The sequence below is a fragment of the Salvelinus alpinus genome, chromosome 3 (genome assembly GCF_045679555.1).
Source record: "Salvelinus alpinus chromosome 3, SLU_Salpinus.1, whole genome shotgun sequence".
Classification (NCBI taxonomy): Eukaryota; Metazoa; Chordata; class Actinopteri; order Salmoniformes; family Salmonidae; genus Salvelinus; species Salvelinus alpinus.
Window position 1 is genome coordinate 69584667 of NC_092088.1, and position 19098 is coordinate 69603764.

At 42.8% G+C, this 19098-nt stretch overlaps 2 protein-coding genes across 2 annotated transcripts in view; both read right to left on the reverse strand.

The window, feature by feature from the left end:
• Positions 1-696: 696 nt before the first annotated feature.
• pde6gb (phosphodiesterase 6G, cGMP-specific, rod, gamma, paralog b) overlaps positions 697-19098 on the reverse strand; it is a 34839-nt gene continuing 16437 nt past the window's right edge. The window contains exons 2-5 of the mRNA XM_071393868.1: positions 3471-3706; positions 1515-1747; positions 1363-1403; positions 697-1243 (exon numbers count right to left, since the gene is read on the reverse strand). Of these exons, the coding sequence (XP_071249969.1) occupies positions 1167-1243; positions 1363-1403; positions 1515-1660 (264 nt within the window). The 5' untranslated portion in view covers positions 1661-1747; positions 3471-3706 and the 3' untranslated portion in view covers positions 697-1166. The remainder of the gene's footprint in view (positions 1244-1362; positions 1404-1514; positions 1748-3470; positions 3707-19098) is intronic.
• oxld1 (oxidoreductase-like domain containing 1) lies at positions 6451-18569 on the reverse strand. The gene is made up of 2 exons (XM_071393867.1): positions 17678-18569; positions 6451-11115 (listed from the first exon to the last, which is right to left on the reverse strand). The coding sequence occupies exons 1-2, from the start codon at positions 17723-17725 to the stop codon at positions 10615-10617; spliced, it is 549 nt and encodes a 182-aa protein (XP_071249968.1). The 5' UTR covers positions 17726-18569; the 3' UTR covers positions 6451-10614.

Consider the following 19098-nt stretch of genomic DNA (forward strand, 5'->3'; position numbering starts at 1 on the left):
ATACTTAGTTAAAATATACGTTACATAATAAAGATAGTCTCAAATTCTTCTTTGTTATACAAAATGTGGAAAATAAGGATGCCAGAGTTAAACGGGACGATAGAATGATAGAATCCTTGTTCTGTTAAAAGGTGTGTGTACCAGTGAAGGATTGGTGATCCTGAGGGAGAGGAAAGGGGGAGGAGGATGATGTTGTTTCATCCACATTGTACCAGTGACAGACTACAGTTTATGCTCAGCCATGACAAGCAACCGTCTCATCTCTACAGGACATGTGATATTCGGCATCGATGACAGATTTCATCTATAATGATAAAAGAAGTGCCGAGGCACGTGAAATGAGAACCCACCCATTTCACGGGTATGTCACTTGTTTGTTTACTCAACTTTTGAGGCTGCATTGCTTTTCGTAAATTGTTTGTTGTGTTCCATGAAGAAGAGGAGCAAAAAAGAGGATAGCAGAAGAGAAGCGCTTGGAGATAGGGGAGGAGAGAAAAGGAAAATGGCTGCTGGTTAATGCTAGATAGAATATCGCTGCAAACCTGATAAAGATAGACAGAGGTACCAGAACAGAGTCCTAATCATGAGCAGACATGTTGTATGTGAACTTTGGCAGCTGCAGAAACAAAAGAAGAAACCAGTTAAAGATGGAGACGGTTATTTTCTGTACCGCTTTCCTTTTTTGGGGGGGGGGGGGGGGGGGGTTCTTCACTTTGGTATATGTTTTGATAGTTCCAGTCAAACACAGTGAGAGGGCTGGGGGCAGATGGATAGTTTGAACAGAGACGGTAGAGAAAGCAACACATCCCACCTTCATTTTTTGCTGATTGGGGTGGGGACACTCTGGTCTAGTTATTGCCCCCACCCTGGAGGTGGTGCCCCAGAGTGAGACATCTCTCTAGCTCAGGGACAATAACTAGACCAGAGCCAGCTGTTTCCTTTCTTGTGTGTGCATTCCAGTTATTATGGAGGAACTGTGAGCTCACGCGGGAAAGCACGCTCACGAAAGAGAGGGAACACCCACTTCCACAGACGGGAACATTGAATATTTTTTACAATAGTAAACTGCTTGAGTGAACTATCTTCATGTATCCACAATCTCTGGTTGTAAGTAGATGGATGTGGAAGTAGAGGATTGTGGGATGGATGGTGGAGGTCTGAAAGATTTAGATGATACCATACTTGGCCAGCTCGCTAAGCTCCAGGTGGTTGAAGGCCTCCCAGGGGCAGATGACTGTGATGTCTGCAGAGGAAACATATTATGTTTAGTAACAGTCAGTAGACCAAGCAAACCCAGTATGGTTTTCTACAGTTTTTAGGGAAGGCACAGATAGAGTAGACGAACAGTTGTAATGAACTTACCAGTGCCTAAACCCTCCATTCCAGGGATATCATCACCAAAGCTGTAAAGGAGACAGAGTTAATTTATTTATAATCAGAGCTCATGAAAATGTTATTGTGCACTTGTCGAATGCCTGTTTGAAACTAAGAAAACCCAATGAATGTGGCCTCACCCCTGGATTCCCTTCTTGGGGGGCTTGCTCTTGAACTGGCGAGTCTGTCTCTGCTTGAATTTAGGGGGTCCCTTGCGTGGCGTGGCAGGGCCCCCGGTGACACGGGTGGCAGACTTGATCTCCAACTTGGGGACCTCGAGATTCATGGTTAGTAGTTAGCTGTTTTTTTTGTGCAGGTGGTTATGTGTTCAATCCCTCTCTGAAGTGTTGTCGTCTTGATGAAATCTCCTCAACTGGGGAAATGAGGGAAACAGATTTCATCCAATTTTGATCCTCCCATCAAAACTACAGTACATGATCTAGTGCTCACATTTTCATGACAATACAGGCTTGTTCTTCAGTAATGAACATTTGGAGCTTAGAATGGAAGAAATTAGAAGAAAGAAAAGAAGAAAGGAGATAGCTACTGGCAAGACGATCCTCAACAACATAGAGCATATTGAACACCAACGCTATCTGCTTTGATACCTACATTATTACACGTTTTATAAGGAACTTAATTCACTGAACAGCCCCTCACAACCTTGTCTGAGGGCTCAACCTAATGCCTAATCCCCTTACTGATCTGATATTAGTGGGATTACGTTTTAAATGCATATTGCCCTTGTAATTGAATGTCTATCTCGGATAGGCTACCTTGTTGAGTGACGCAAAATGATGACCCAATTTCATCATGTAATCCCCAGCTCAAATTAATAAGCACCCCCCTCCCCACCATCTCCACCCTCCTCGTTTCAAGCCAGCGGCCAGCCATCCACACTTGGGCTAATCTCTTTAGTACAAGGACAACATAAAGAATATGCTGAGCAGGCAGACTGTCTAAAGTGTTGCTCAATCTTATCCTCTCTTACAATGACATTCCAAAAACTGACAACATGGCTCATGACCTACAATGTTTCATATTGGAACCAATTTAACTATGTTGAAGCAATATCAAAATGAATGTCCAATGGCTCCTTGATAATTGAAATCTAAAACAATGAAATAAAACATCAGCCTAATTTGCTTTCCACAATTGGGTAACTAGCATTATACAGACCTCTCTGAAAATGAATACACAAAAGAATGTCATATTGTTGTTCTGTCTAAAACACATTTCCAACATCAAGAACTTTCTGTCTAATTGTAATATACATCCTTGAACCAGATGAGCACCAATTATCCGGAAAACACATTGGGCCATATTCATAGCTTACAAACTACAGATATACTGTAGGATCTTAATTTAACCAGTTTCTCACAGCAGGAAAATAATAATTATTGTGTGGATTATAATTAATGGAACATTTTGTAGGGGTTACCTTTTTAGTTAGCGCAAATCAAGTCTGAAATGTTAAAGTGGAAATTACAAATATAAGAAGTATTTTTAAACCTTGAATACACTACAAATTAGAATTAGCTGCTGAGCAGGAACTGCAACAACAGGGTGTTCATATTAAGACCCTACATCTAGTGTCAGTACTTAACGCAAATCGGTTTGTTTCTCCGACCCACCACTCAAAACAGTCTCAGCACAGGACAAGGTCTTCAATAATTCAAATAGAATATTCTGCAATTTTTTTACTCTTTCCCACTTCTCTTTTCTACAAAAAAATGTCGAACAGTACAGTAACAAAATCCATCAAATGTCTATCATCATGGAGTAGGTTTCTGAATGGATGGGTGTACTCAGCGGCTACCCTTGCAAGTTAGACAATTGTTTCTGAAATATTATTTAACCTTTATTTAACTAGGCAAGTCAGTTAAGAACAAATTCTTATTTACAATGATGGCCTACCAGGAGGCAAAAGGCCTCCTGCAGGGATGGGGGCTGGGATTAAAAATAAAAATATAGGACAAAACACACATCACGACAAGAGAGACACCACAACACGACATAAAGCGAGACCTAAGACAACAAAGTGTGAATAATAATAATAATAATAATGTGAATAACTGGAAATTATTGCTACTCACCGGGTTCTTGGGTGAAGGCTAGCCAGGCGAGTGGACGTGAGCTCTGACAACAGCTCTCTCTAGTAGATGTGTGTGTGGGTCTATGCTAGGTTTGCTATGAAGGCCAGGTGGGGCTGATGGGACCTCTTATATTCACCTCTGCAGATTAGGACTGTCCCGCCTCCCATCCCTGACCTGCTGTCATCGCTGCTGTGGCCTGAGGTGGGGGTCAGGGGGTAGGGGACACTCGTGAAGGACTGGGGAGCAGAAGAGAGGGGGTGAGGGAAGATGGATGGAGGGAGTTGGAGCACAAAGACAGCAATAACTTGAATGCATTTAGTATTGATTGTATTCTAGCATGTTTTCCAAAGTGGTCTTCAATTGTTGTTTGTCCACAGCCTTCCAAATCATTAAAACTAAATGCAGAGACATAATAAGGGATACCACATTGCACAGAGATGTGAATGAATCAATTGGATGAATGGTGTAATCGTAGCACCCAAAACCAAATCAGTTACTCGGTTTTAATGATAAGACTGCCACGAAAGATGATGAACTATGTCGCTAATACAATATTGACTTGGATGGTAATGAAGATTCTCCATATACTGGGAACCTTCCAGTCCTAGCCCTACTGAGCAGCCCTCCCACCAGTTATGCAACATTCTCTCCATCCATCTGCCGGGCCTGGTTCTCTGGGATGCCCTGGCCCAGGGTGTCAACAAACCCCCAATCCCTTAACAGTATCTCAGATTGACCTATCTATTACTCGATGCACAAAATAGGCTAATCCTTTACGGTGAGTGTCTTCATGGTGCACTACTCACCATTGCGTTCAGAGCTGAAATGACTCACTAGTACCTCACTCCAGACACCCCATCTGCTCTCGGATGTAGCCCCCCCCCCCCACCCCACTCAGAAAAACAATTACTCTGACCGTAGTTGTGGATTATAGTGTCTGGATTCTGTTTTTCTGGTTAGTTAATTACATTGGGTAAACCCACCCGTGCGGCAGGGATTATTTCGCCTCAGTAGTTATTGACCAATCTGTGATCAATCTTGCTCATTATCTACAAGCATTACATTTTAAATTAGACAGATTGCATGTAGCACTCTGCATCAATACCATCTACTTGCATCAACACTGTAGCCTACATAGTGTATATTTACCTATGTTTGATGGTCATTTGACCAGACAACTACTGCAGCATATTATCACTTTAATAGGATATAGTTTAGTTTATTAGGATCCCCATTAGCTATTGCACATGCAGCAGCTACTCTTCCTGGGGTCCACATGAAACGTACAAATACATGACAAAGTACAGAACAGTAATAGACTAGAACAGTAGAAGATAAGAATAAAAAATCAATAAAAAACAATAATATCAATATAGTGACATTGACAATGTCCCCAACGTTAGTTTTGGGTCTGTGGCAGGTAGGGGGCATGGGGCTGAAGGGACGAGGGCTTGTTTCGTGTGGTTTAGTCGGGATGAAGGGTGTGTGTGTGTGTGTGTGGAGGGTGGGGTAGACTGTGGTGGGGGTCATTGCTGCCCTGAGGGTGTGTCTGTCTGGTCTGGCTGTGCCTGATCACCTCTAAGGTCAACTCATAAGGACACACAAGGTGCTTCAGTATCTTTCTGTATGGAGTTAATGAAGGGCGAAGGATCACTCAGGACGGGAGAGACAGCAGAGGCCATGATCATTGTAAAAAAGACTATTGTCAGGGATCAGTCCATATACTACAGTCTGATCAGTAGCCTATGATATTAATTCTGGGACAATAATTATTCCTCCAGACCAGACACGAGGCATTTTAACAGTTCTTCCCCTCAGATCGCTTCATATTGTCCAGAGCCCTTCTAATTCTGCTACATTCACTGTTAGAACACCTTCTATGCTCTTCTATTAATATGGAGCACATGTCAGTGTGTGATATTCGTAAGAGGCAAAAATGTGTAGGCCTATTGTTCAGAACTGCGATGTTGTTTCATGTCGCCCATAGAGCATTCCATGCAGGGTACTACATTCCTATTTTGAAGTGAATACCACTATTGGAAAATAGATACAATAGACTAGATTAATTTTACATCAGGTGGCTAACCATTATGTTACCTATACAAGGCATAGGCTAAGTCAGTGGTTCCCAACCAGGTGTACTAGGACCCCTGGGGGTTCTTGGCCAATCCACAGGGGGCACTTGAGAAGACTCATGGGACCATTGGCTTACTGGTAAAATGCATGAGGGGGTACTTCAGGGGTACTCCAAGCAGAGCGAAATTCAGTTGGGGGTACAGTAAGCAAAAAGGTTGGGAACCACTGCGCTAAGTGACATGGAAAAAGAGTACACATCATGACTTGAGTGTAAATGCATTGTAAACTCCCAGGCATCTCCTAAAACACTGCACGTTACTAGAATCCTGTGTTGATGTCATTCATTGGAGCTGTAGTCAGTCAATCACTAGTTGCCAAGCAGTGTGGAGTGCCCCTGGTTTCCTAGGTGACAATGAACCTGATGTTACCAGCTATGTCCTACTAGGAATGCAGACAGCGCTAGCCTGGCAGCGAGGGTGCAGAGAGGGGACATGCTTTTGTTTGACCTGGGTTACTCTGGGGGGATTAAAAAAGAGCTAGGTGCTTTAGGGTGATCGTGACTGGTTCTGACTTAATGGAAAAATGTAAGTTACTGGCTGCACTGTAGCTTAATGCCCAAGTGCCTATTTCACCAATGCTACATGTCACAATGCCCTTTTCCTGTGCATTCGTTCTCACATGGAAACAAAACTTGTAGTGACACTACAGATAGTTCCTAGTGTGAGGTAAGGTTTCACCCATTGCAGTTGAAAACATTGAGGGAACCTCTGTCCCAGGTGTAGCAGGTATAGGATATAGAGGTGGCAAATGTGCTATTCAACAGATTAACCGTGTATTATTGAAAAAGGGCAACCTCCAGTGGGCAATAGAGTTAAAATGGTCAAAGAAAACGACAAAGGCTTCATTCATTCACACATATGTACAATACAATATTTATTTCACACATATGTTGTCCATCATCAACATACGTATAATTTAGATAATACAATAACACATCAACCAATATAAAAATGTATTCAGTCCATATACCTCAAACATGTCAAAATGCTAATTCATCAAATATAATTGTGCGTATTGAATTTGATATATATATTTTTTTTTTAATCAAATCAAAGTTTGTCACGTGCACCGACTACAACAGGTGTAGTTACAAGCCCTAACCAACAGTGCACTTTTTAAGTATAAAATAGGTATTAGGTAAACAATAGATAAGTAAATAAAAATAATAATTAATAGTAAAATGACAGTAGCGAGGCTACCGTTGAAGTCGGAAGCTTACATTTTTCAACCACTCCACAAATTTCTTGTTAACAAACTATAGTTTTGGTAAGTCGGTTAGGACATCTATTTTGTGCATGACACAAGTCATTTTTACAACAATTGTTTACAAACGGATTATTTCACTTATAATTCACTGTATCACAATTCCAGTGGGTCAGAAGTTTACTGTGCCTTTAAACAGCTTGGAGAATTTCAGAAAATTATGTCATGGCTTTAGCAGCTTCTGATAGGCTAATTGACATCATTTGAGTCAATTGGAGGTGTACCTGTGGATGTATTTCAAGGCCTACCTTCAAACTCAGTGCCTCTTTGCTTGACATCATGGGAAAATCCAAAGAAATCAGCCAAGAACTCAGAAAAATAATTGTAAACCCCCACAAGTATGTTTCATCCTTGGGTGCAATTTCCAAACGCCTGAAGGTACCACGTTCATCTGTACAAACAATAGTATGCAAGTATAAACACCATGGGACCACGCAGCCGCCATACCGCTTAGGAAGGAAACACGTTGTCTCATAGAGATGACTGTACTTTGGTGCGAAAAGTGCAAATCAATCCCAGAACAACAGCAAAGGACCTTGAGAAGAAGCTGGAGGAAACAGGTACAAAGGTATCTATATCCACAGTAAAACGAGTCCCATATCGACATAACCTGAAAGGCCGCTCAACAAGGAAGAAGCCACTGCTCTAAAACCGCCATAAAAAAGCCAGACTACGGTTTGCAACTGCACATGGGGACAAAGGTCGTATTTTTTGGAGAAATTTCCTCTGGTCTGATGAAATAAAAATAGAACTGTTTGGCCATAATGACCATTGTTATGTTTGGAGGAAAAGGGGGGAGGCTTGCAAGCCAAAGAACACCATCCCAACCGTGAAGCACGGGGGTGGAAGCATCATGTTGGGGGGGTGCTTTGCTGCAGGAGGGACTGGTGCACTTCACAAAATAGATGGCATCATGAGGAAGCTAAATTATGTGGATATATTGAAGCAACATCAAGACATCAGTCAGGAAGTTAAATCTTGGTCGCAAATGGGTCTTCTAAATGTACAATGACCCCAAGCATACTTCCAAAGTTGTGGCAAAACGGCTTAAAGGACAACAAAGTCAAGGTATTGGAGTGGCCATCACAAAGCCCTGACCTCAATCCCATAGAACATTTGTGGGCAGAACTGAAAAAGCATGTGCGAGCAAGGAGGCCTACAAACCTGACTCAGTTACACCAGCTCTATCAGGAGGAATGGGCCAAAATTCACCCAACTTATTGTGTCAGGCTTGTGGAAGGCTACCCGAATCATTTGTCCCAAGTTAAACAATTTAAAGGCAATGCTACCAAATACAAATTGAGTGTATGTAAAATTTTCACCCACTGGTAATGTGATGAAAGAAATAAAACATTATCTCTACTAGAGGTCGACCGATTAATCGGAATGGCCGATTAATTAGGGCCGATTTCAAGTTTTCATAACAATCGGAATTATTTTTTATAATTTTTTATACCTTAATTTATCCTTTATTTAACTAGGCAAGTCAGTTAAGAACACATTCTTATTTTCAATGACGGCCTAGGAACGGTGGGTTAACTGCCTTGTTCAGGGGCAGAATGACAGATTTTTACCTTGTCAACTCGGGGATTTAATCTTGCAACCTTACAGTTAACTAGTCCAACGCTCTAACCACCTGATTACATTGCACTCCACGAGGAGACTGCCTGTTACGCGAATGCAGTAAGAAGCCAAGGTAAGTTGCTAGCTAGCATTAAACTTATCTTATAAAAAACAGTCAATCAATCATAATCACTAGTTAACTACACATGGTTGATGATATTACTAGTTTATCTAGCGTGTCCTGCGTTGCATATAATCGATGCGGTGCGTATTCGTGAAAAAGGACTGTCTTGCTCCAATGCGTACCTAACCATAAACATCAATGCCTTTCTTAAAATCAATACACAAGTATATATTTTTAAACCTGCATATTTAGTTAATATTGCCTGTTAACCTGGTTTGTTGCGAACTCTGTGAAGACTATTTCTTCCTAAAAAAGACAGCCAACTTCGCCAAACGGGGGATGATTTAACAAAAGCGCATTTGCGAAAAAAGCACAATCGTTGCACGACTGTACCTAACCATAAACATCAACGCCTTTCTTAAAACCAATACACAGAAGTATATATTTCTAAACCTGCATATTTTGCTAAAAGAAATCCAGGTTAGCAGGCAATGTTAACCAGGTGAAATTGTGTCACTTCTCTTGCGTTCATTGCACACAGAGTCAGGGTATATGCAACAGTTTGGGCCGCCTAATTTGCCAGAATATCAATATTTACATATCGATGACATAACATTGAAGGTTGTGCAATGTAACAATAATATTTAGACTTATGGATGCCACCCGTTAGATAAAATACAGAACGCTTCCGTATTTCACTGAAAGAATAAACGTCTTGTTTTCGAGATAATAGTTTCCGGATTTGACTATATTAATGACCTAAGGCTCGTATTTCTGTGTATTATTATGTTATAACTAAGTCTATGATTTGATAGAGCAGTCTGACTGAGCGATGGTAGGCACCAGCAGGCTCGTAAGCATTCATTCAAACAGCACTTTCGTGCGTTTTGCCAGCAGCTCGTCGCTGTGCTTCAAGCATTGAGCTGTTTATGACTTCAAGCCTATCAACTCCCGAGATTAGGCTGGTGTAACCGATGTGAAACGGCTAGCTAGTTAATAGCGTTTCAAACGTCACTCGCTCTGAGACTTGGAGTGGTTGTTCCCCTTGCTCTGCAAGGGCCGCGGCTTTTGTGGAGCGATGTGTAACGCTGCTTCGAGGGTGGATGTTGTCGATGTATTCCTGGTTCGAGCCCAGGTAGGGGCGAGGAGAGGGACGGAATCTATACTGTTACACTGGCAATACTAAAGTGCCTATAAGAACATCCAATAGTCAAAGGTATATGAAATACAAATCGTATAGAGAAATTGTCCTATAATTCCTATAATAACTACAACCTAAAACTTCTTACCTGGGAATATTGAAGACTCCTGTTAAAAGGAACCACCAGCTTTCATATGTTCTCATGTTCTGAGCAAGGAACTTAAACGTTAGCTTTTTTACATGGCACATATTGCACTTTTACTTTCTTCTCCAACACTTTGTTTTTGCATTATTTAAACCAAATTGAACATGTTTCATTTTATTTGAGGCTAAATTGATTTTATTGATGTATTATATTAAGTTAAAATAAGTGTTCATTCAGTATTGTTGTAATTGTCATTATTACAAATATATTTAAAAAAAAATAATCGTCCGATTAATCGGTATCGGATTTTTTTGATCCTCCAATAATCGGTATCGGCGTTGAAAAATCATTATCGGTCGACCTCTAATCTCTACTATTATTCTGACATTTCACATTCTTAAAATAAAGTGGTCATCCTGACGGACCTAAGACAGGGAATTTTTACTAGGATTAAAATGTCAGAAATTGTGAAAAACTGAGTTTAAATGTATTTGGCTAAGATGTAAACTTCCGACTTCAACTGTACATAAAACGATAATACATGATTTATGCTACTCATGTAAAATACCTAATCTATAGTAAGTAAGAAGATTTTATAATGACAAAAGCTAGTTAAAATGTACTTGAACAAGTAAAATGACAGTTTGACAAACTCATACGATAAAATGCACACCAGTATTCAAATCTGAGTGAGTGATTTTAAAGTGCATACAGTATAAAAATGCCCTCAATGTCCCCATTCCCTCTCACTCACTGCCGCACAAAGCCATACTTAAAAACTCGACTTCTTCATCATCCTGATCTCCATCTTTAGGAAGGCTTTTAGGTTCTCATCCGGGACGTTCTCCTCAATAGCAGCCAGGGCCTTTTCTATCCCCAACCCTCCATTATGGTAGTAGGCTAGGAGCTGTTCTGTGTGCTCGATCCATACACAGTTATGACAGCCGCTCATACAGCAGTGGGTGGGAGTGGGTGGAGGGCCATTGGCCTTGGCAGGAGGGGAGTCAGAGGTACTGGGGCCAGAGCCAGACTCAGGGCTACTGACTGTAGTTGCTGTCTGCTGGCTACTGTCTGTGGTTGATGTATTCAGAGTAGGAGGAGTGGCTGAATCAGGTCCAATACGGTCAATGGTAGAGATACTACAAGGAGTGGCTGAATCAGGTCCAGTGGTGACACTACAGATAGTTCCTAGTCTGAGGTAAGGTCTCACCCATGGCAGTTGAAAACATTGAGGGATTCTCTGTCCCAGGTGTAGCAGGTACAGGATACACAGCTGGTAGAAATATAAAGCATGTTAACTAATGTAATCGCCAGCAGATGACTCGCTTGCTTACACCTGCACTAGGGTTGGACAGACTTCCTGTGTAGATTAAGACACCATGGAGCCTGCGCAATACAGTGGGGCAAAAAAGTATTTAGTCAGCCACCAATTGTGCAAGTTCTCCCACTTAAAAAGATGAGAGAGGCCTGTAATTTTCATCATAGGTACACTTCAACTATGACAGACAAAATGAGAAAAGAAATCCCAGAAAATCACATTGTAGGATTTTTAATGAATTTATTTGCAAATTATGGTGGAAAATAAGTATTTGGTCACCTACAAACAAGCAAGATTTCTGGCTCTCACAGACCTGTAACTTCTTCTTTAAGAGGCTCCTCTGTCCTCCACTCGTTACCTGTATTAATGGCACCTGTTTGAACTTGTTATCAGTATAAAAGACACCTGTCCACAACCTCAAACAGTCACACTCCAAACTCCACTATGGCCCAGACCAAAGAGCTGTCAAAGGACACCAGAAACAAAATTGTAGACCTGCACCAGGCTGGGAAGACTGAATCTGCAATAGGTAAGCAGCTTGGTTTGAAGAAATCAACTTTGGGAGCAATTATTAGGAAATGTAAGACATACAAGACCACTGATAATCTCCCTCGATCTGGGGCTCCACGCAAGATCTCACCCCGTGGGGTCAAAATGATCACAAGAACGGTGAGCAAAAATCCCAGAACCACACGGGGGGACCTAGTGAATCACCTGCAGAGAGCTGGGACCAAAGTAACAAAGCCTACCATCAGTAACACACTACGCCGCCAGGGACTCAAATCCTGCAGTGCCAGACGTGTCCCCCTGCTTAAGCCAGTACATGTCCAGGCCCGTCTGAAGTTTGCTAGAGAGCATTTGGATGATCCAGAAGAAGATTGGGAGAATGTCATATGTTCAGATGAAACCAAAATATAACTTTTTGGTAAAAACTCAACTCGGCGTGTTTGGAGGACAAAGAATGCTGAGTTGCATCCAAAGAACACCATACCTACTGTGAAGCATGGGGGTGGAAACATCATGCTTTGGGGCTGTTTTTTTGCAAAGGGACCAGGACGACTGATCCGTGTAAAGGAAAGAATGAATGGGGCCATGTATCGTGAGATTTTGAGTGAAAACCTCCTTCCATCAGCAAGGGCATTGAAGATGAAACGTGGCTGGGTCTTTCAGCATGACAATGATCCCAAACACATCGCCCGGGCAACGAAGGAGTGGCTTCGTAAGAAGCATTTCAAGGTCCTGGAGTGGCCTAGCCAGTCTCCAGATCTCAACCCCATAGAAAATCTTTGGAGGGAGTTGAAAGTCCGTGTTGCCCAGCAACAGCCCCAAAACATCACTGCTCTAGAGGAGATCTGCATGGAGGAATGGGCCAAAATACCAGCAACAGTGTGTGAAAACCTTGTGAAGACTTACAGAAAACGTTTGACCTCTGTCATTGCCAACAAAGGGTATATAACAAAGTATTGAGATAAACTTTTGTTATTGACCAAATACTTATTTTCCACCATAATTTGCAAATAAATTCATTAAAAATCCTACAATGTGATTTTCTGGATTTTTTTCTCATTTTGTCTGTCATAGTTGAAGTGTACCTACGATGAAAATTACAGGCCTCTCTCATCTTTTTAAGTGGGAGAACTTGCACAATTGGTGGCTGACTAAATACTTTTTTGCCCCACTGTATGTCTTGGAAAATGTACCTCAATCCATGGATGAGAACTGTGTTGTACTCCGAAATTCCCCATTATCCCAACTGTTACACCAAGAAGATTGAATGACTGCTAGTTTTTATTTTTTTAGTTACTTAATTTATACAGGAAGCCTATCCAACCCTCTAGTGCAGCTGTAAGCAAGCGGGTCGGACCTGCTGGCTACACGATCATGTTATTATGAAAACAGAGGTAAAGACAGTTTCAAGTTGGATATTCCACGGATATTTGCCTGTAGTTTTCCTTCCATCCACCAACATCAGTTAGGGACTGTCAACATAGTGACAAATCAAAATGTTCACATTTCAATAGCTCTTAAACCATTACTCCTAAAACTGTCAAAACTGGTTCTAGCTAACCTGATGGCATAGACACACATTGCACACACTTTGTTTGTAGATTTACATCTCACACTATTTTAAATTATTAACATTTTAGAATTTTAATAGCTCTTTGGTCATGTGACCTGACTTCAAAAAGGTTCAGAATGTACACTCAGTGGTCCCTTAGGTTTGTCCATTTTCATCTCACACGTTTTTACATGAATTTTCAATGCTTTTAAATGTTTCAAATTTCAACAGCTCCTTGGTCATGTGACCTACTGACCTCAAACAAGATTCAGAAACTCCACTGACTACCCTTCTATATTGCACACCCTTTAGTTTGTCAATTTTCTCTTTTCGTTGTGGAGGGCAGTGCGCACTGAAATGGGTTCGCCCCGACACAGGGGCCCAAGCCCTGGAAAGCGTTGTGGTTTCGGCGGCGTCCAGTGAGCTCTCCCTGGCCCTTGAGAATCTGGGGGAGAGGGTGTAAATCTCACGCTGAGCCGTACCCATATCCGCAGCAGGTCTCCAAGCTGAACAGCCTCTGGCATGTTATAACAATGTAGGTAAGGAAAGTTGACAAAAAAAGATCCATAACTTCGGGATAAGGATTGGCTCGAGCCACGGCTGGGGGAGCAGTCGCTCCGTCGCCCTCCTCTTGCCACCATTGGAAGTTCGTTGTACGGCCCATCTCGCGGTCTCTCATGCGTGGTATCGCAAGGGGCTGCGTGTGGGGGTTTGTCGTGGTGGTGTCCGTCGGTGGGCCGGTGGGGGGTTGGGTAAGGCAGTTGGCGGTGGCAACTATGGACGCGCGCCGGGCCCTTGTCGCGGATCTCCCCAGCTACGGCGCTCGCCAGCCCCACACATTGTAGGTGGGGACGTCTCCTCTACGCTCACTAGACTTGAGGCTGAGACTAAACCCATTGGCCCCACAGTGATTGCATGGATCTGGCTCATGCCCTACGAAGTGGGTAGAGGTATCCCCAGCTTGTCTGGGGAGGGAGGCCTACATCTGATGTGGGTAGTACCATCCACGCCCATTAATTTGCTGCGGAACCATAAAATGGACGGAAGAAGCCTAGGTTCCCACTGGGCACGGATCACTGAATGTCAACTTGATGAAATTCAAAGGAGCGTACCCACATGTCGCGGTCGCACTCAAATCACCCGTGGGGTGACTGTGACCCCCCTCATGTCAAAGTGAGGAATATCAATGAAGCGGGGGTAAACGGCGGGACATAATTAAGAGTCTCGAGGTAGCCAAATGCCTCGCCATCTAATTAGTGACGCGCATGAATGGATGAACGAGATTCAAACTGTCCCTACCTACTATCTAGCGAAACCATAGCCAAGGGAACGGGATTGACGGAATCAGCGGGGAAAGAAGACCCTGTTGAGATTGACTCTAGTCTGGCACTATGAAGAGACATGAGAGGTGTAGAATAAGTGGGAGCCCTTGGCCGCCGGTGAAATACCACTACCCTTACGGAATGCGTCTTTCTTCCCCATCCTCCATCTTTACTTACGGGTTACTAGGTGCACAGAGAAAGGCCAGGGGCCAGAGGCCAGACACAGCGTGTGAGAGAGCCCAGGCAGGCGGATAGAATGCATTATACATTGACATTGGGCTCTGGATAGGTAGGGGGCTAGGTGGTGGTCGCCCAACAGTCCCGTGCACGTCCTCTGGTGGGACTGTGAGTCAGGTTGGAACTCGCTGTGGAAGTCAAAAGGTCATCAGGTGCACGTGGAGACCTCCCCCAAGGCGGGGGTCATTCAGAGTCTGAGCAGGGGCGACCGGACTCAGGGGCAGCACTCAGGCTGTGGAGGTTGGGTTGGTGACTTAGTCTCTGAGCGGATAAAAGTGGAAGGGTCACCAGGTGCACAGAGCTTGTTTCAGGTCCACAAGGAGGCCTCCATCAAGGCGGGGGGCACTCCTAGTTTAAGCAGGAGCGGCCGGACTCAGGGGCTGGGGGCAGCACTCAGGCCATGGAGGTTGGAGTGGGAACTTAGTCTTTGAGCAGAAAAAAAGCTGGAGGGTCATCAGGAACACAGAGCCTGTTACGGGTTACCAGGTGCACATGGTTCCTGACAGTAGGACTATAGACGTCTTAGTAAATCCAGGGGGTAAGCTATACTCTAAGGCCAAGGGAGAGGGGTGTTGACCGGTAGGGAGAGTAGGTGTGGAGGCCTGGAGGTCTGTAGTTCCAGGGAGTAAGCTACACACTCTCAGGCCCAGGGAGAGGGCAGGCAGGCGGGCAGGGAGTGCAGGCCTAGAGGCCAGGAGTCAGAGGTCACCAGGTCAATGGGGCCTTCCTGCCTGGAGGTCAGGAAGGCCCCAGGGAGAAGGCTGAAGTGAATAGGTGTGTGAGTGACACTGTCCTTCAGGGGGGCAGAGCAGGCAAATGAACAGAAAATCATGTGAGATGAAAAGGGACAAACTAAAGGGGGTGCAATGTGTAGGCCCACTGAGTATACATTCTGAACCTTGTTTGAGTCCAATAGGTCACATGACCAAGAAGCTATTGCAATTAGAAAGATTGAAAAATTCATGTCAAATTGTGTGAGATGAAAATGGACAAACCAAAGGGTGTGGAATATAGAAGGGTCGTCAGTGGACATTCTGAAACATGTTTGAGTCCAGTAGGTCACATGACCAAGGAGCCATTGAAATTCGAACGTAAAAAAAGTTTGTACTTAGTTTTCGCTCCCTAACTAATTAAACTGGGAATACAAAATGCTGCTCACATTTCCACGTTTATTAGCGTTGGAAAGTGAATTAATGTCCAAGTCGTGGGCAGTGTTGGGCGCAATTTTCCAACAACATGACACTTATTTGGAGTCTGTGGCTCAAGTGGTTTAAAAGCGCAAATATCCAACTTGAAACTGTCTTTACCTCGGTATTACGGAAGCTATTGTGAGAAAGAAACGGGATGGTGTGGTAAGTAAATAGCTAGTCCCGATGCTTTCCATTACCTGTACAGCATAGCCACATACATTTAATAGAAAAAAAACGAAACACCCTTGTCTGTCACGAATGTTGAATAAAGTTATATTTGAACTGCCAGTTGTCTGTTGGGTTACTCATTCAGCTGATAGAAATTTGATACAAAATATCCACAGGAAAGTATTATTAAACCGACTTAAAAATGATACTAATCGAAGTCTTGCAAGCATTTACATGGTTTTGCGCATGAGCCAAGTTTTACAAATTTCAACTGCAGTACTGGGTCTAAAAAGTCGGGTAAATAATACTTTCCTGTGGATATTTTGTCTCAAATTTCGAACAACTGAAGGACCAACCCCACAGAAAACCGGTAGAATAAGTTCAAAAGTCATTTTTATTTAGCTTGTAAATAAACTTCAAGTTTTAGTCGTGCTTTGTTTCAGACTGTATAACGTTACCAATAATTGTTATCACTAACCAGGTTTCCATCCAACCTTTTTTATGCGAGTAAAGTAGCATATATATATCCGATTAAAAACAATATGTAATCATGACAGGCCTGATGGAAACAGCAAATGTGTTGGTAAACTTTCCAAATGTCGACGAAACAAAATACGCTAGACTAGGTGGGATCTTTTTGTGTCTGTAAAATGAATAATGCGAGAAATGGCGGTGGAAACGCCTTTGTGCAAATATTCATATAATAAGTAAACGTGATATGGTGCGTGTTCCTCCCACTAATTTACAACGCCGGAGAGCATGAGGTTTGTTAGGCTACAGCTTAAAGTTATGAACTTCACAGGGTGGTGAAAGTGCACGGTGATGAGCTTGATGCTCCTTTCCAATAAATATCGAAAGTCTTATTCTGTTGACATTATGATCGATGCCTGGCTGCTGTTTGACAAATAAAAATTATCTCGCTCTTCTGTCCATAATAATCTCATCATGTAACGTTAGTAGGCTTCACCCGCACTCCTTTCTACTAGCTGTTGGCTAGAGCCCACCTGCCAAGACCAGAGTGGGCACATTAGCTATATAACGCAAAAAATGGTGTCAAAAACATCAGAGTTGAAAATGTGATGGAAACTCATTTAAATTATATTTTTTATTACGCACATGGGAATTTAACATCAAGTTATTTATGTGTACTACGTCAACACGCACAGCCGTTTATTGCAAAAAGTAATTTAATGGAAACATCTCTGGTAGGGGAAATGCGCTGATTCTAGAATATTCCAATGAAAATCTGTCGCCAATTGGATGAAAACCTAGCTGGTTTGATTTATTAGGCAATGTACTGTACTAGCCCAATGTACTGTACTGCATGTACTGTGTAAACTTTGGTGAACGAGAGCTAGTAGTTAGCTAGAGGAATCCCAATAGTTACGTATTGATTTACGACATACAGATAAACAATACTTTGAATACTAGCTAACTAGTTCTGAATAATCATGCTGGCGAACTAGTATTTGTTTTTATTTACAAATAGAAGGCTGTAGCTGGCTAGTGGCGTTTAACAGCTGAAATTAGCTACTACCAACCTTTTGTGAAGACGACGATCCCATAATATTTACTCTTAAACGAAACATATTTTTTCCGATATCTTATCTATATTACGGAACACTTCATTTCCTATGTAGAGTACAATCCACCAAGGTCTTTCTCAATGTTGTTCATCTACTTAGCTAGCTCGCAGGCTAGCCGTGAAATTTCTCCATGTTGGAACGAATTAACTATGATTCTGTCAGTGATTGTAAACAACGTTGCTGATTGGCTGAAAGAAACCATAGGGTGTTCATGACTGCATTGTCAAGTTATGTCCACAAGATGTCAGTGGATAATATCTATAGATTAGGCCTTCAGTTGAAACATGTCCCACCTTCCAACCTTTTTATGCAAGTGAAGTACATAACAAAATGTCATGACAGGCCTGATGGAAACAGCAAATTGTTTTGGTAAAATTTTCAAATGTCGTCGACAACTATTTAACTAACTCTTTAGCAGTCTTATAGCTTGGAGGTAGAAGCTGTTCAGGTTCCTATTGGTTCCAGACCTACAGTGTATGTGTACTTGGGTGGCTGGAGTCTTTGTCAGTTTTTAGGGCCTTCCTCTGACACCGCCTGGTATAGAGGTCCTGGGTGACATGGAGCTCGGCCCTGTACACACTACCCTCTGTAGCGCCTTGCTGTCGATCACCAAACAGTTGCCATACCAAGCGGTATTGAAGCCAGTCAAGATGCTCTCAATTGTGCAGCTGTAGAACTTTATGATGTGGATATCGGGCTTGCTCGGCTCTCCATTTCCTGTAGTCCACGATCAGCTACTTTGTCTTGCTAACATTGAGGGAGAGGTTGTCCTGGCACCACACTGCCAGGTCTCCGACGTCCTCCCTGTAGGCTGGCTCGTTGTCTGTAATCAGGCCTACCACCGTTGTGTCGTCTGCAAACTTAATGATAGTGTTAGAGTCGTGCGCGGTCACACAGTCGTGGGTGAACAGGGAGTACAGGAGGGGACTAAGCACGCACACCTGAGGGGCCCCGTGTTGAGGGTCAGCGTGGCAGATGTGTTGTTGCCTTCTTTCACCACCTGGGGGTAGCCCGTAAAGAAGTCCAGGATCCAGTTGCAGAGGGAGGTGTTTAGTCCCATGGTCCTTAGCTTAGTGATGAGTTTGGAGGGCACAATGGTGTTTAACGCTGAGCTGTAGCCAATGAACAGCATTCTCACATAGGTGTTCCTTTTGTTCATTTGGGAAAGGGCAGTGTGGAGTGCAATAGATTGCATCATCTGTGGATCTCTTGGAGCGGTATGCAAATTTGTCCATAATAACTCATCATGTAGGCTAGACACGCACAATGCGAGCTGTTGGTTATAGCGCATATGCCAAGACCATAGTGAGTACATTCGCTATATAATGCAATTTTCTTTGTGACAAAACCATCAGTAGAGTTGAAAAAACATTGGA

What these genes read in the sequence shown, in the direction of transcription:
- oxld1 (XM_071393867.1), bottom strand. Translation starts at nt 17,725, where the DNA reads ATGTTTCGTTTAAGAGTAAATATTATGGGATCGTCGTCTTCACAAAAG. An exon ending in GATCGTCGTCTTCACAAAAG is followed by an intron (nt 11,116 to 17,677) that starts GTTGGTAGTAGC and finishes TATTTCTACCAG; the next exon opens with CTGTGTATCCTGTACCTGCT.